This window comes from Argentina silus (assembly GCF_951799395.1).
Source record: "Argentina silus genome assembly, chromosome: 3".
Taxonomy (NCBI): Eukaryota; Metazoa; Chordata; class Actinopteri; order Argentiniformes; family Argentinidae; genus Argentina; species Argentina silus.
Window position 1 is genome coordinate 22,731,572 of NC_139657.1, and position 16,043 is coordinate 22,747,614.

A 16,043-nucleotide genomic window follows, 5' to 3' on the forward strand; every position below is an offset into this window, starting at 1 on the left:
GCTCCTGAAATACCACCAGACCCTCATAAATTTCTCCTCCTGTTAGTTGTCTTCCAAAACCTAAACTGCACTGAGCTCCCTTACCAACAGAATTACATGGGCTAGCAAGGTAAAAGAATCACATATAAGTATAGTGTAGTATGAAGCATATAGGACAGTGCTGACATATTTGTGGGTTCATTCATCAATGGTATTTGATCTAATGATAGAAGCTAAACGGAGTAATCTCAATGAGACAAGAGAATCTTACACTACTCTCGATAACATAAAATGGCCCCTTTTTTGGCATATTTAACAGAATAATTGATTACTCTGTGTCTTCAAAAATGTTCTAACCACAAACACAAAAATTCACAAGCAAAATAACAAATTAAAAAACTAAATTAACAAAGAAAGACAAAGAACAAAGACAAAAGAATGCAACAAAGAATGCAACTCACCATTTTGCATAGCTAGATTTGGACCTTAATAAAAGTCCAATGCATTTACTTTGTCTCCATTGATAAACCTACACAATTTGAGGCTGTGTCCTGGGGAAAAAAGATTTGGCAAAAAAGATGCTGTCATACAATTGACAACATGAAAAGCTCCATGCACACTATGCTAAAGTTCATGTTTCAATGTTAACAAAATAAATATCTAGGTGAGCAGGCTTACCAAACAGTGAAAAGTGAGCATTGGGATTGATTAGTAAAGCTTCATTGTCATTTGGCATACAATAAAAATAATAGAAAACTAGATGCCAGAGAGCCACTGTTGCCAATATCTGTGAAAAAGAGAGGAGACAGAGAGAAAGACAGAGAGGCAGAGAGAAGAGAACATGCACAGAGCACACATATTTTGATGCTCCTAATACTGTATGTTCTGCAGTCAAAGCCGAAAAAAGCTGAACTCACAAATGTACTCATTGTATCAAGAATTTCCACTACCTGTAATTAAATGCCAATTAATGTTTGTATGCATCATCTTATCCTGCATGCGTAAATTCTGTGTTTGCAATGCTTTACTCAAAATCACCACCATATGTATGATCCCAAAATATAATTATTTATACATTAAAGCCTCATAGGTATTTACTTCCTGGAAAAGTGATTTGATGATGCAAAACTCATCATCAAATCACTATTCCAGGAAGTAAATATAAGTTTGTCATTAGTTCATTCACTTCACCAAAATACGAAAACATGCAAGCAAAATAAAAAAACATTTCCCCAAAACTTGTAATTTTTTTTAAAACATATTTATTTGGCATATATTTATTCACAGTACATTTCTTCATACCGTAAGTGCTTTTCAAAAACTGTCCAGGTTGCTATGGAAAACATAATTACCAAAGTAATGAGATAAAGAAAGGGAAGCAGGGAACAAGGTAATACAAGCCCATCCCTGACTTAACTACAATACCACATCATTATTCCAACACGAAAGACAATGGCTGACAACTGACTGGTTTTATCTTTAAGACACAGAAAGGCAGTGAAAATGGAGAGTCATGCTGCACTTTTTAGGTGGTCTCAAACATCTTTTTCCTGCCATCCATGCCAGCCTTCTCATCAATGTTCTTACGCCAGTCCCCAGCTGCCTCTGCCCCTGTCTGCATGACAAGAACATTTGTGATATTAGAGCATAGCAAGGTTCGAAGCAAAGGGTTAATGAAACAATCATTCATTTAAATTAAATGAAGAATGTTTATCAGTTGCAGTTCAGAAAACTGCTGCCAACCCCTCCTGTAAAGTCCCCACACAGAAACCTACCTCCTCTTTGACCTCCTTCTTCACTTGTTTCAGATTGGATCTGAGATCCATCGTCACCTTGTGCTTGGAGCCCAGCAGAGCCTGGAGCATAGCATCAGCAGACATACGCACTTTCCTCAGAGCTGGCTTCTTGAACTTGCCCACCAGGTCAATAACCTTAATCTTCAGGTCTTCAATCTGTGAAGAGAGAAAGGGTCAGGATCCAAATGAGACTTACACTGCATACTTCACAATGAGGACAATATGGAATACACTCTACCTCTTTATCAGCCTTCTTCACTTTGGCCTCTGCATCATACCTCTCCTCATCAGTCTTCTCAACGCTTTGATTAAGCTTTTTGCACAGATCCTGAGGAGGAAGTTTGAGATAACATCTGTTTGAGAGAAGCTTTGCTCCACTTTTTAAAATGTTGTTCCTGGTTTTACTTTGACCATGGCTGTAGTTAGCCCAAATCGTCTTAAGTTATGTTTTTTGCCTTTTGCATTTTGCATTTTTCTTCCTTAGATACTGAGTAGTCGTATTTTGTTTCGTAAATATGTCCATAAGTTCCCATTAATTCCGGAAATATGTCTAACACCTTGCAGACACTCCAATACAACTCATATTATGACAGAATCCCCCTCTGAAGACTTTGTACAAATTATTTAGAAAAGTCACTTATGCGCTTTTGTATGTTATTGTTATGGGGCATCAACATTTTAAAATGAGAAAATTGAATACAGAATAATTTAGTGACTGTTGCACCTGTTGACTCAGGTGTGCAAAATCATTATTTAGCACTAAAGTTAATTCAGGTATTTGAGGTACATCTCTATAGTAGTACTACCATGTATACTATCCATTATGTTATTGGACAGTTTGGCATGATACCTGCAGCTCCTGCATACCCCCAGGCAAGGACAGTGCGGGACAGGCCTCCGCCAGGTAATTGGTCTTGTCCGTCACCAACTGTTTTGTTTCTGTATCTATCATGGTTTTCGCAATCGCAAGCATCAGGCTCTACAGGTCAGTGGGAGAGAGGGTGTGAGAACAGCTCAAACAGACCATTATTATGCTCATCTCATAACAAACATGTACTGTATGAAAGACAGAAATCAAAGCTTGACAATGGTTATTACAGATAATGGACCGCAGTAGATTTGGCTTACCTTCAGATGATGCTTGCGACTTGACGTCATCTTTTTCCTGTGTGATAAAGAGGTAGAGACATCATTACAGTGATGGAAAGGCACTTTGACAAATCAACATTCTGAATAAAGACTCCAAAGCTAACACTTACTCAGACATCTTGGCGGTTTCTTTTTTTCACAACCCTGTATGGGACAGAGGAGTCAAGACTCAGAGGAGTAGTATTACAGTAGTAGTAATAGTGTTTAATGTCTGCATTAGTAATAACATACGCATCAGGAGCTTATGGCCCAAATAAGCAAGGGAGTATCTGCCAAAAATATATCAAAATTAGCATTCAACAGCAAGAAACAAATAATTGTAATTGCTTAAAAGTAGGACTTTTAAAAGTAGTACCCTGGCTCACTTCACTATGGTGTGTATTTCATATTTAAACACTAAGTAAGGATATGTTACTGCCATCTGGGCTTCTAGCACAATCTTTGGCAGGAGCTAGATCATTGGCAATAGAGGGCCTTCTCACTCGTTTCACATTGCAACAAAAATGCAGACATGATTTCATGTTCAGCTATCATATTGCAACTACTTTTTAGTGCTGCCTGGAACAGTCAGATTTATTTTAAGATGGTATTTCACTAATTCAGATTCCAGTGGCATAAATACATTCTTTTGGATGGTTTCAAATTGCCTCAACTGGAATTTGTCAAGCTAAATTATGACATACTTTAACATGTAACCTACATAACCTGCAATATCCATCTACAAGTTTGAAGAGCCCCTGACAGCCATTTGAATATAGCTGCATCTGTATACAGCAGACCTGGGCAAAAATATTTTTTAAATAGCTTAAAATAAAACATATTTGAAATGGCTTAATATATTTGAAAAACTTGAGGTTGCTTGATTTGACTTGTCAGGCACAATGGAAGCAATGGAATAGTGTCAGAGATGCAAACACCACATGTAAGGCAAACTAAATCCAACACATACTTTTTGAAATTATGAAATTATTACTTATTATATTTATATCATTGATCAATGTTTACATTTCTATACATACTTGGGTTGATACAAAGAAGGCTCCATATTTATCTTTGTTATCTATTTGAAGGTGAAGCATGTCGTTTTATGTGTTGCTGCTCTCTTCTAATAGCAGAAAATATGTGCATGTCCTTGTAAACAAACAAATTGTAAAATAGGTACGTAAAGGTTCTGATCTGATACAGATCTGTGCTTTGTTTGGAGAAAAACAGTGCTCTTCACTGAACATTTTTTATTATGTGATCTAATTCCTTGATTGCTACCAATTTATCATGGCCATTTACCACTATTTTAAAGCTTAAATTGACATACTGGAACTTAAAAAAGAAAATGGCATAAGATTACCCACACATAGAGGAGCAAAGACAACCAAATAAATGAGCAAGGTTATAGTATGGAGCATCCAGTACTGATATATGCAATCTGCCTATGGCTTGTTGACCAAGATAGCCCAAATATATACCCTATTACTGTTACTGTGAAGCCAAGACAAATTTCCACATGTGGACAAAAAAGTTTGCTATTCTATTCTAAATTATTTATGGCATATTCCCATCTGATGACATCGAGCAAGGGAATCAAAACAAATCAGATTAAACATTGAAAACCCCTATCATCTACCGGTCCATTCACACAGTTGCAATAATAATTGCAAATAATATTGATCACACTATATGAAACCCAGGTCTGGATACAGACCCATCCTAGCTTCCACTAACCAGTTATCATCTTGTTATCTAACAACGTGCTGAATCCAACAGTCACCAACAGATACAATAGTGCCCGTTCAAAGTGCCAAAGAGACAGGAGTGATGCTGTGGCGAAAATATGAAAAGAGCAGATAATCCTCACCTATGAGAAAATTGATGAGAAGTCAAGGACAGGTATGAGGAAGGCTGCGGAGAGAATGGCTAGCCTCTGGCAAGAGAGACAGTGATCAGGCACCTTATTTAAGGCTGGCATCAACCAACAGTTAAGTATCCCTCCCTCTTTATGGTAATGATTCAGAGAACAGTGGCAATGCCAACTCCTTGAAATACCTCCCTGTGACCTCCTTGCTTGAAATAGACTAACCAGATATCATTATTATTGCCAAATGTCTTGATCTTAAAACTAATAACTGCTAGACATACTGATGATGAGAGACTCTATGATTCAGATCTTATCTAATAATGGGATCAGACATCTGAGACTAAATTGTATCAAAAAATTGAGGATTTGAGTTTGATTTAAGTTTGGGTTTAGGGTAGAGTTAGCACAGGAGTAAGGGGTCTTTTAAGGGCTAGGGTTAGGGTTAGGGAGAGTTAGTCTATAAACCATCTGTAGGGCGATTTTCCAAATAGTGTTACCAAAATAATTCATTAAATACTTCATCTCATTGCCAGAGGGAATGGAGAGCATGGATTAAGTTCCGTGAAGAATGGTTAAACCTTTATAAGGAGTGGCAATCTCTTTGCTCACTGACACTACTCACATTAACTAACATTAAAATGAAGCATGTAGTTTTGCGCATTGCTGCTCCCTCAGGCCACACTGAAACTCTGAAAACGTACATACTGTAGTATGCTACATTGGTAAGACTGTGCTTAGAGTGGTGTATTGTAGCATTCATAAAGCATACATTAAGCCCAAATATGCATGACATAAAGAGTCGGCCTATAGACATTTATAAAGGATTTTATGTATGTGTTATGCAACATCGACATTAAATATTATGACAGCCACTCCATAACAACTTTAATAAGCATGCTACTTTGTCTCCACCGAAAAACATTTATATCTCTGTATGCATATAGGGAGGTAGCCTAGAGGTTAGAGAGGCTGGCCAGCAGTCGGGAGGTCGCTGGTTTGATCCCCACTCCAGGAGGGAGCTGGATGTGAGCCGGTAACTGGAAAGTTACTGGCATCATATCTAAGGTGCCTACCACTGTCGTTGTGCCCTTGAGCAAGGCACTTAACCCCTAACTGCTCCAGGGGTGCCGAATACAGCTGACCCTGTGCCCAGAGCTCTGTCCCCCCTTGGGTGTGCATGTATTACATTCCTACAATTGATGAGAATTGATTGCATAGCCAAATAAACAGTCTTCTTCTTCTGTATGACAGTCATGTAGACATCCTTGATGATGATCAGTATGTGATGGCGGTGCGACAAACACCACCAACACTTCAGCTGTATGTGGTGGAGAAGATCTTCGACCCTAAATCTATTGGGGATCAGTCAGCTTATATAAATATTTAGGGGTTCATATTGACAGTAGCTTGTGCTGGCACACTCATGTGGAGAAGGTGTGCTGATGCATTTAACAGTACCTTCACTTTCTGCACAGACTCGGAGTCAGGTTTACGGAGTCAGCAAGGACATCATGCTCATTTTCTATAGAGCCACCATTGAGTCAATCCTACACTGTGGCATTACAACCTGGTTTGGCAATCTGGCCGTGCAGCACAAAGCCCAAATTGTACAACGGACCAAGACGGCTGGGGAAAGTTATAGTGTATTATGCAGCAGCACTTCATACTGTCTAAGACAAATTTCCCTTTGGAGACACTAAAGTTTATCTTATATTAGATTACTCTGGACTGCCAACAGGTTTCATATTTCTCTCTTACCTGCAGGTCTCTGGAAAGGCAATAGGGGGCCTCATAGCCATGTTTGTCCTTCCCCATAGTGTCTCTCTCCCCAGCTGAAACATGGATATACAGCACCAACATGTGGTGGAAGTGACAAACTAATGTCTTACAACACAAAGCGAGTAACATTTTTACAGCAAATAGGCAACCTTAATTTTTCAAGATGCAGACAGTGCTTGCCAACTGCTGATTAACCATACCCCATGAGCTGTCTTTTATAAAACATTTACAACATTAACATTAAAAAAAAAGAAGAAAAAAAGATAAAAAACAGTAAAGCTTTATATTCAAGCTTTGTATTCATGTATTCACACAAACAAAAAACATATTTACCAACATAGGAAGAGATGCCAATGCCAGCGTTCACCATATCTGTTCTAAAATGAGATAGAGAAGAGAGAGAGAGAAAGGAGGAGAGGAAAAAATACAACATGCACAAAGAACACATATTTTGATGCATCTGGCATGTTCTGAGATGTCAAAGCCCTGTAGTGAAAAAAGCTGATCATCTCATTAACAACATTAATTGTTGTTCCTCAAAACAAAACAAAAAACAACAACAACAACAAAAAACATCCCTGCCAGCAGACAGTGTAATGACTTCCCACACTGCTTCCCACACCGCTTCCCACACTTCTGGCCCACACCTGTTTTATACCGGCATTGGATGTGGCTCAGGTACAACCCTGGGCCAGAAGTGGGCCGGCTCTGGCTGCCATTCCTGAGCCATATATTTTCCATGAAAAAGCCAGACCTTGGCCAGCATGTGGATGTGGTTGAGATACAACTTTGTTCCCCAGTACTGGTCAAACACACTCAGACCAAAGAAGGCCCGGCTACTACAGGTATGTATCAGGGCCACATTTCTCATACCAGAGCTGCCCCACAGCATAGGGCTGGCACTCCACATTTGGACCAGGTCTGGCCCATATAATACTTGCCATTTCCGGCATTGAGACAAGTGCCACCATATTTGCCACCAATTGTAGCCTACATTGATTGTTTTATCACAAGCATCAATGAACATCAAACAACAAGCTACATTTACAAAAAATGTGTCCACAAAAATGTGTTTATACTGAAATAATTTATTTAGTTTGGCATATATTTCTAAGTAAAATACATTTCTTCATATAGTAAGTGCTTTTCGTTGCTATGAAAATGTGTATTACCTCAGTAACAGGAAAAAATAAGGAAGCAGTGAAGCCAACAACAAGGTCAAACAAATCCTTACACAATACTACCTCATATATCCAACACAAAAGATGACCATGGCTGACAACTGACTGGGTTTATCATTAGGACACAGTGAGGAAGTGAGTCGTGCTGCACTGTTTAGGCAGCCTCAAACATCTTCTTCCTGCCATCCATGCCAGCCTTGTCATCAATATTCTTACGCCAGTCACCAACTGCCTCTTTGTCCTATAAAGGTAGAGTAGGTGAGTGGGCATAGAGGTCAGGTCAGACCACTCTTGACAACTTTTGCTCAATGAAATGATCTAATAAGAACTTTAAGGACTGAGTTCATGTCAATATTTATTAATAATACTATACATTGTTTGCAGAGCCAGCTTCTCAAAAACTGAGTGCAAAAATTTAATAACGGTACTTAGACAGGGTTTTGAAAATGATAAAAAAATAAATAAAAAAAAGCCCATGTTATAGGATTACATACCTCCTCCTTGACCTCCTTCTTCACTTGTTTCAGGTTGGCTCTCAGATCCATGGACACCTTGTGCTTGGAACCCAGCAGAGCCTGGAGCATAGAGTCAGCAGACATACGCACTTTCCTCAACGCTGGCTTCTTGAACTTGCCCTTCAGGTCTTGCACTTTAATTTTCAGGTCATCAATCTAATTGGGTGAGAAATGGCATACAAATTCAACCTCAACTGAATCACAATGGGAGCACATTTGACAGAGTTTAGGGGGGGAACAGTCTTTACCTCTTTGTCACACTTGCCCACTTTGCTTGCCATGTCATATCTCTCCTCATCAACCTTGTCAACCTGTTGATGGACTTTCCTGCACAGTTCCTGTATTTAGTTATGAACAAACATTATTTAGTTAATCTATTCACATTGACTTTTTGAATCACATCACTCATTGCGCCACATGGAACATTAGGCCTCAATGAATTAATCACATTAAGGTGACACCTAAATGACAAAATTGCATATTTTGGTTTTGGTTTGTTTAGCCACTGACAAAATCTGTTAATATTCAAATTTCTAATACAATAACAATGGAAGTCAATGTACCCAATAATAAGCATGTTTAAGTCTTTTCAGAAACTTCGGGTTGATTTTGGCATGACAATTAAAACATGCCTATTATCATGTTGACTTCCATTGGATTTTGGTTAGAAAATGCAAATTATGGGATTGGATTGATGTCCTTGTCCATACACTGCTGACAATATAAGAAAACAACTATGTAATTTTGTTATTTGGGTGAACTATCCTTTTAGCCTACTCAAAATGTGCTGTAATGTACCTCAGCGACATTATGAATTTTCTGGCAATACAGGTTTGATTGAATTACAGCTTTGCATTTATTTGTGAAGCCATGGTAAACACTAGGGGTCTCAATAATTTTTCAATATACTGTACCTGCAGTTCCTGCAATGAACTAGGCAGGTCCAGTGGGGGGCAGGTCTCATCCATGTACCTGACTCTCTCATTTTTTGCTTGCACAACCTCTGCCTCTAGCAGGCCCTTCGCAATTGAGAGCATCACACTCTGGAGAAGACAAACGAGACAAGAATGGAAAGAGACAAGCCTAATTTAACTCATAACAAATTCATATATTTTGACATGCCAAACATCAAGTTTCAATGAAAAAATTACCATTCAATGTAAAATCATAATTGATTACCTTCAGATGATGCTTGCGACTCGATGACATCTTTTTCCTAAAGGGTTTATCAAAGGATTTAAGGTTAATTCATGACAGAAGTTGCTATTACATACTGTATCTTTATCAACATAAGAGAAAGATACATATTACTTTCTTTAAAATGTTATAAAACATTAACACATGTTTAGTTAATACACACTGTAAGAAACAGCTTACTATTGAAAGTTATAGTTACTAACTTTCTGTTATTACGAAGAGTTAATTTCTTTCCAACCGTATATAAAGGAGCCAATGTAATGTAGTACACACAACATCCTTCAATCTACTGTAGTAGGTATTTAGTATTCAGCATTTCCCTCAAGTTTGTGAGCGACAACATATAATATGATGATATTGATCATATATGATATTTTAGGTTTTAAATTAGGTTTTGGTATTGCCTCAAATCCTCTAATAGCAGATTTTTTTTTTATAAAACAGGGGGCACTGCTGTGTCTTGAAGAACATAACATACAGTAGCTCAGAATCTGATATTGTATCAAATAGCAGGCAGACCATGGTAAATACAGGAGCAGAGGCCCAACAATATAATATAATGAGAACAAAAAAACCCAGGAACACACGTCAATTAAAAAAAAAAGAAAACTGGAACATCTGGACACCCATTTTAAATGTTTTGGTGTTCACAGCTTTAAATCAACACATTTCAATATTCTGCAGGTTGTTACCACCTAAGTGATGATTTATTTACAAAATGTTAGATGTTGGTGGCATTGGGTAGATACACAGACTCAATGGGATTTCAGTCTTGTCATTCTCCACAGACTGCTTTTAAGGTATGGAACAACATTATCCCATACAAACATAATACATCATTCATATAGGACAGGGGAATTTTCTGTTTAGGTTTGTGGTTGATATCATAAAAGCAATTTGGAACTTACTCAGACATCTTGGCCTCTTGTTTGTTTCAGACACCTGAGGAAAGATAAAAACAGAACAATGTAAACATTTACATAATCTACAAATCTAGATCTGATCACAGATGTTTGCATCCACACCTTGTCATAAAATGTGTTCCATCTGCACACTCAACTGTATCTGCATAATGGTCAGATTCAGTTGTGATGTACAGTAGCTTCCACACCTGGCCACTTCAATCCGGATCCCATAGAATGTGGACACAGAATGTGGCACAGAAAAAAGGTCTAGTATGCAGATTTTAGCTTTAAAATAGCACTAAATGGCGATGATAAATTTGTACCGATCAAGAAATTAGATCACATGATAAAGAACGTTCAGTGAAGAATGCTGTTTTAGTCCAAACAAAGTGCTTTCTAAAATCTAGTGTCGAGGCTGAGCACTGGCCTTAATATATGTTCCATTTGTTTGAAATTACTCAATTGCCGCTATTCGAAAACATAGCATATTTTCACATTTTCATTGCGGCCAGAGGGGGCAGAAAAGCGCAAAACTACATGGTTCACCTTTAAGACATGGGGCTCCAATTTGCTTCTGCTAAACAGCACTTAAACCATGTGCATAGACCGTTTTGATAATTTGGTGTCACCTCAAGGTGCATCTGCTCTGACCAACACAAATGTTGCACCAATATAGGTGGAACAGTAAATAGGAGTGTTCGAAGGACTTGTCAAGGCAAATTACTTAATCCAAGTCCAATTATTAACAATAGGCATACATTTATATTTATGTGATCATAAGGGGCACAGCAGTCATTGGGGATGTGCATCCCTTCATGGCCACAATTTGCCCGTCTTCTAATGGCTACTTCCAGTATGATAATGCACCATGTCACAAAGCAAAAGTCGTCTCAAACTGGTTTCATGAACATGACAATGAGTTCAGTGTTCTTCAGTGGCCTTCCCAGTCACCGGATCTGAATCCAATAGAACACCTTTGGGATGTGCTAGAACGGGAGATTCACAGCTTGAAAGTGCATCTGATGCAATCATGTCATCAAGGACCAGAATCTCAAAGGAATGTTTCCAACATCTTGTGGAATCAATGCCATGAAGAATTGAGGCTGTTTTGAGAGCAAAGGGAGGCCCTACCCAGTATTAGTATAGTGTTCCTAATAAAGTGTTACATGAGTGTATATCGGAGCACTGACATTATCAACTGTTATTGGCCTTCTACAGAAATATCTGTCTCGGCACATATTCCTCCAATAATGCAACGATATAGCACCAAAGAGGTGCATCTGCCTCACATTCCAAAATGACAGAAAATCAGTTTAATTGTTTTTTTCCAGAGCAAAACATATACATATATGGATTTTTATAAATGAATAAACGTTTATTGGCATTTGCTGTTACTGGAGTGCCTACTGAAGTGGCTGAATTTAGCAAAGTAACGTTAGCTCTTTGGACTGCAGTCAATTAGCACAGTTGCTAACAAAAAGTAACTGACTGAACAAGAGTTATTCGGTGTAAGGAGTCACACAGGAAGACATTATTTACCAATCATTTATTTTACTAGTTAAAATGGCTAGCTTGTATTCATGTGTCCGATGTTCTAAATGTTGTTATAAGTAGCTTGCCTTCCAATCAACTGTATCAGCATGGACTGCACTACACAGGTTTCTTTACTCTGATGAAGAGAGGGGAAGGGCTGGAAGGAACCATTATTGTAAATAACAGTGTTTGGCAACCAAAAAGTGCAGGGGGTATTCTAACAGTATGTTTTAAGAATGCTTTTCACAGTGCATTTTTGTAAATAAAATAACTGAGTATAACAAAAGTAATTGAGTGGATGATCAAACTGTGTCACAACAAGTTAGGTTTAATAGCAAACCACTGTAACAATATGCAGTGCACTGAACATGAAATTCTCATTTGGCATAGTACAAGTAACTGTGCACATAAAATAAATAAATGTTGCTCTATTTACCAATGGAGATCATTTCAATATTGAGACATGGATTTTCACCTAATCAGCATTAAGAGCATATTTTTGCCATTGTTTTCTTATGAAAATATATATATGGACACACCTACTCATTCAATGGTTTTTCTTTATTTTTTATTATTTTTCTACATTGTAGATTAATACTGAAGACATCAAAACTATGAAAGAACACATATGGAATTATGTAGTAAACAAAAAAATGTTAAACAAAGTAGCAGACACATCTCAACATCAACTGTTCAGAGGAGACTGCGTGAATCAGGCCTTCATGACCCCAAACACACCTCCAGGCTATGTAAGGGCTATTTGACCAAGAAGGAGAGTGATGGAGTGCTGCATCAGATGACCTGGCCTCCACAATAACCCGACCTAAACCCAATTGAGATAGTTTGGGATGAGTTGGACCGCAGAGTGAAGGCAAATCAGCCAACAAGTGCTCAGCACCTCTGGGAATTCCTTCAAGACTGTTGGAAAACCATTCCAGGTGACTACCTCATGAAGCTGACTGAGAGAATGCCAAGAGTGTGCAAAGCTGTCATCAAAGCAAAAGGTGGCTACTTTGAAGAATCTAAAATATAAAACATATTCTGGTTTGCTTAACACTTTTTTGTTTACTACATAATTCCATATGTGTTCCTTCATAGTTTTGATGTCTTCAATATTATTTAGAAAATAATTTAAAAAAATAAAGAAAAACCATTGAATGAGAAGGTGTGTCCAAACTTTTGACTGGTAATGTGTATGTATATATATATATATATATATATCTCGGCCATTATATCGGTTATCTGTGAATTTTGCCCCCCATAAATCACCATCGGTATTGGACCCAAAAATCCAGTATCGGTCAGGCTCTAGAAAATACGCTCTGAGTACCTTTACGCACAAACTAAAAAGATGGTTGTTAGAATTATCCTGAAAGTTCTACTTGTTCATTCCATGGGAAGGGAGTGCTAACTAACTATAACTATAACATAACATATAGTCATGACAGCATTTACAGACTGGAAACAAAAAGGTAAATGGAACTGTAAGACTACACCAAAGTTGCAGGTAATTATTATAGTTATGACTAGGGATTGCTAGAGATAATGTAGAATTGCCTACTTATTTAGCTATGCAAATGATAAAATCGTGAGAAAGGTCACGACAGGTTCATTAAACTGTTACAGCACTTGAGACTCAAAGGTTCAATTTGATGCACCACTGTAGGCTTGTTTAGTGGTTAGATTATTATATCATAGACACCTGCCGTGCGCCTCTGCACTAACTGAAACTTTGCTGAACGAAATGACCAACATAGCATCCAAGACAACTAAACTTAGTGGTGCGCAGCGCACATTTCAGCGGAAGCAAATTCACACAGGGTCTGGAATTAACATTGTGCTTCTTATGTAGGATAGCGTTCTCCTTTTCCACATGAAACCCCTGCTGTGTTCAAGGAAAGTGGAGCTCATTTCTAAATGTGGGCAGTGTGTAAGGAAGGAGTCAGCTGTCCCCTTAGGATTTCTCTTATGATACACTTGTCATCAGGAGGTCATATATAACCCAACACATGGTCATGTGCCACCAAACCCTACAACAAGACATTTACATCATAGTAGGTTGGTTGTTACTCGGAAATGTAAGCCAGCCCATTTTTACACATGATCGCAGTTTCCTTTATTCCTATGATTTTTAATTTCATTTATTTTCTATAATGTAAGCCATTACAGTTTATTCCTATGATGTCTTGTTTTCTAATTGATTTAAAAATTTTTGTCATACACCGATTGCAGCGATGGGAAGGGTAGAGTTGCAGGTGCAACTCCCCCCATAATCGGTTGAGCTGGCTTTAAAAACTGATGAATATGAAAATGGACAATCACAATCATGACCCGATGACAGTCAATGTGGAAATACATTCTCGAAACAATTTGACAGCACACAGGAGGTGGTTAAAAGTCCTTAACAACATTATTATCTATCAACATTTGTTTGAAACTTCTATACATATGCTAAATGTTTTCAGGGCTGAAAATATTCTGAATCAAGTAAAATGTGATTGACATCGAAGGCAACTAATGAGGATAGTTTTCCAAACAAATTGCTCATGTTGGAGTTTGGTTTCAGAATGTCATATCAACAGTTCATATATCAACTAGCTAGCAATGTGCTCAAGAGCTAGCTATACTTCATCAGACAACCATGGTCACCTGAAATGACATGTTTTATAACATCTGAAAAAGTTACAAAAAATGTTTTTCATACAATTCTTTCTCTTGACATGAAACTAGCACACTCAATGAGTTGAACAAGGTTTTAAATTGCAAAACTGTCACCCTCAGACTGCCTTTTTCCAAGTAACATTCAGGTGAAAGAAACACAAAACATATTAGGCACTATTAGATTTTGTGTACTAATAGAAAAAAAATGATCATGCTATATTCACATGCAGCCAAAATGAATCAAAAATCCCTGTTTCATATAAAACTACTCACATGTTTACAACTCAACTAGCACAATTTTACTAGCAATAATAAAGTGTCTCTTTATTGTTGCTATTGCTGACTGTTTATTGGGACAAGCTCTCTCAACACATTGCCAGCTAAGGATTTATAAATGCTTAGATTTATAAATGCATTGATCCTCAATGATCTTATCATTACAGCTTTAATTGAGAACTTCAATAATAGTCAATTTGCACACAGAGAGGTGTGTACATCAGTACACTTGGTCTGATCTCACGTGTGCAGGTAATTGCAGGTTTTCAACCAGAGAACAGGGCTAATCCAGGACAGGAGTGCCAGTGAAACGGGTATAATCCCTGTGATGCTAAACCAAGCCAAGAGGAGGTGGAGAGTCAGGAGACAGAGCTGAGACAGAGCGTTCTCACCTTGTAGAGAAAGCGGTGAGCAGGACACACGTTTGGAACTGCCACGGGCAACTGAAATGCAATGAGGGTTTTAATGGTATTCTATGATGGCTCAGCAAAACTCTGCATTTCTCTTTATGGAATTGGAGTCACCCTCAGACCAATGGTTCAGCAAGCCGCTGAAACTCAACCCACAACCCTCCCTCCCCTCTGCCTCAATATAAATAACTAACCCATCAAGATTGTTATTCTTGTTTTATTACTTATTTATTTTACTGACTGTCAAATGCAGTATGGCTTTCAAATGTACAGTGCAGACCAGATGATTCACCTCATCTGTGGAAAAATCTTCATAAATACATGTGTATTGGCCTAATATCAAGGATGTCTCTAGAAATGTTATCTGCATGTAATCTGACATACTGTATTTGTGTGATGGTGAGAGAAGAGCAAAAATCATCAATGTAAAGACACTTACTTCAGAAGCCTCTGAAAAGATTCCATCTGATGTGTAAGTGAATGTATACAGCACCTGTTGAAAATAGGAAAAGATGCAAACGGTTGATGCTCAGTTGTTGAAAATGATTAATGTACAGTGGAGTGATGTTCATTCATTTGCAATGTAAGAAGGAAAAGAAGTATAATAGAGTAACTCACTTTTACTTGTCCTTGTGACAGAAAGAACTACAAAGGCAATATCATTTTCTGGTTATCAATAACAGACAAAAGATCTACAAGAGTAAATGCAATAGTACCTTGTGAAACCAAACAGCATGTCGTCCAACACCAAACGATAAATGCAAGAGATACAGTTGCACAACATAAGAGAAAGCATTGATTTCAAACTTC

The 16,043-nt window shown here is 37.9% G+C and overlaps 2 protein-coding genes across 3 annotated transcripts; both read right to left on the reverse strand.

Annotated features, from left to right (window-relative positions):
- Positions 1–1,310: 1,310 nt before the first annotated feature.
- Positions 1,311–7,103, reverse strand: LOC310802006 (troponin I, fast skeletal muscle-like). 2 transcript variants are annotated; one of them, XM_083666231.1, is made up of 8 exons: positions 6,889–7,103; positions 6,535–6,608; positions 3,035–3,068; positions 2,904–2,940; positions 2,626–2,754; positions 2,014–2,103; positions 1,755–1,931; positions 1,311–1,594 (listed from the first exon to the last, which is right to left on the reverse strand). In XM_083666231.1, exons 3-8 carry the CDS (start codon positions 3,040–3,042, stop codon positions 1,505–1,507), a joined length of 531 nt encoding a protein of 176 aa, XP_083522357.1. In that variant the 5' UTR covers positions 3,043–3,068; positions 6,535–6,608; positions 6,889–7,103; the 3' UTR covers positions 1,311–1,504. The 2 variants fall into 2 exon arrangements, with proteins under 2 accessions (XP_083522357.1, XP_083522358.1); XM_083666232.1 differs by lacking the exons at positions 6,535–6,608; positions 6,889–7,103 and adding an exon at positions 4,777–4,825.
- Positions 7,104–7,890: 787 nt separating this feature from the next.
- LOC310802008 (troponin I, fast skeletal muscle-like) lies at positions 7,891–15,729 on the reverse strand (the record flags this gene model as incomplete). The annotated part of the gene is made up of 8 exons (XM_083666234.1): positions 15,673–15,729; positions 15,216–15,266; positions 10,357–10,390; positions 9,431–9,467; positions 9,166–9,294; positions 8,500–8,589; positions 8,231–8,407; positions 7,891–7,977 (listed from the first exon to the last, which is right to left on the reverse strand). Exons 3-8 carry the CDS (start codon positions 10,362–10,364, stop codon positions 7,891–7,893), a joined length of 528 nt encoding a protein of 175 aa, XP_083522360.1. The 5' UTR covers positions 10,365–10,390; positions 15,216–15,266; positions 15,673–15,729.
- Between the last annotated feature and the right edge of the window lie 314 nt (positions 15,730–16,043).

Coding starts and splice junctions, on each gene's coding strand:
- LOC310802006 (XM_083666231.1), bottom strand. Junction 2,104..2,625: donor GGGGTATGCAGGAGCTGCAG/GTATCATGCCAA, acceptor CTTCCTCCTCAG/GATCTGTGCAAAAAGCTTAA. Junction 1,595..1,754: donor AGAAGGAGGTCAAAGAGGAG/GTAGGTTTCTGT, acceptor CTTGTCATGCAG/ACAGGGGCAGAGGCAGCTGG.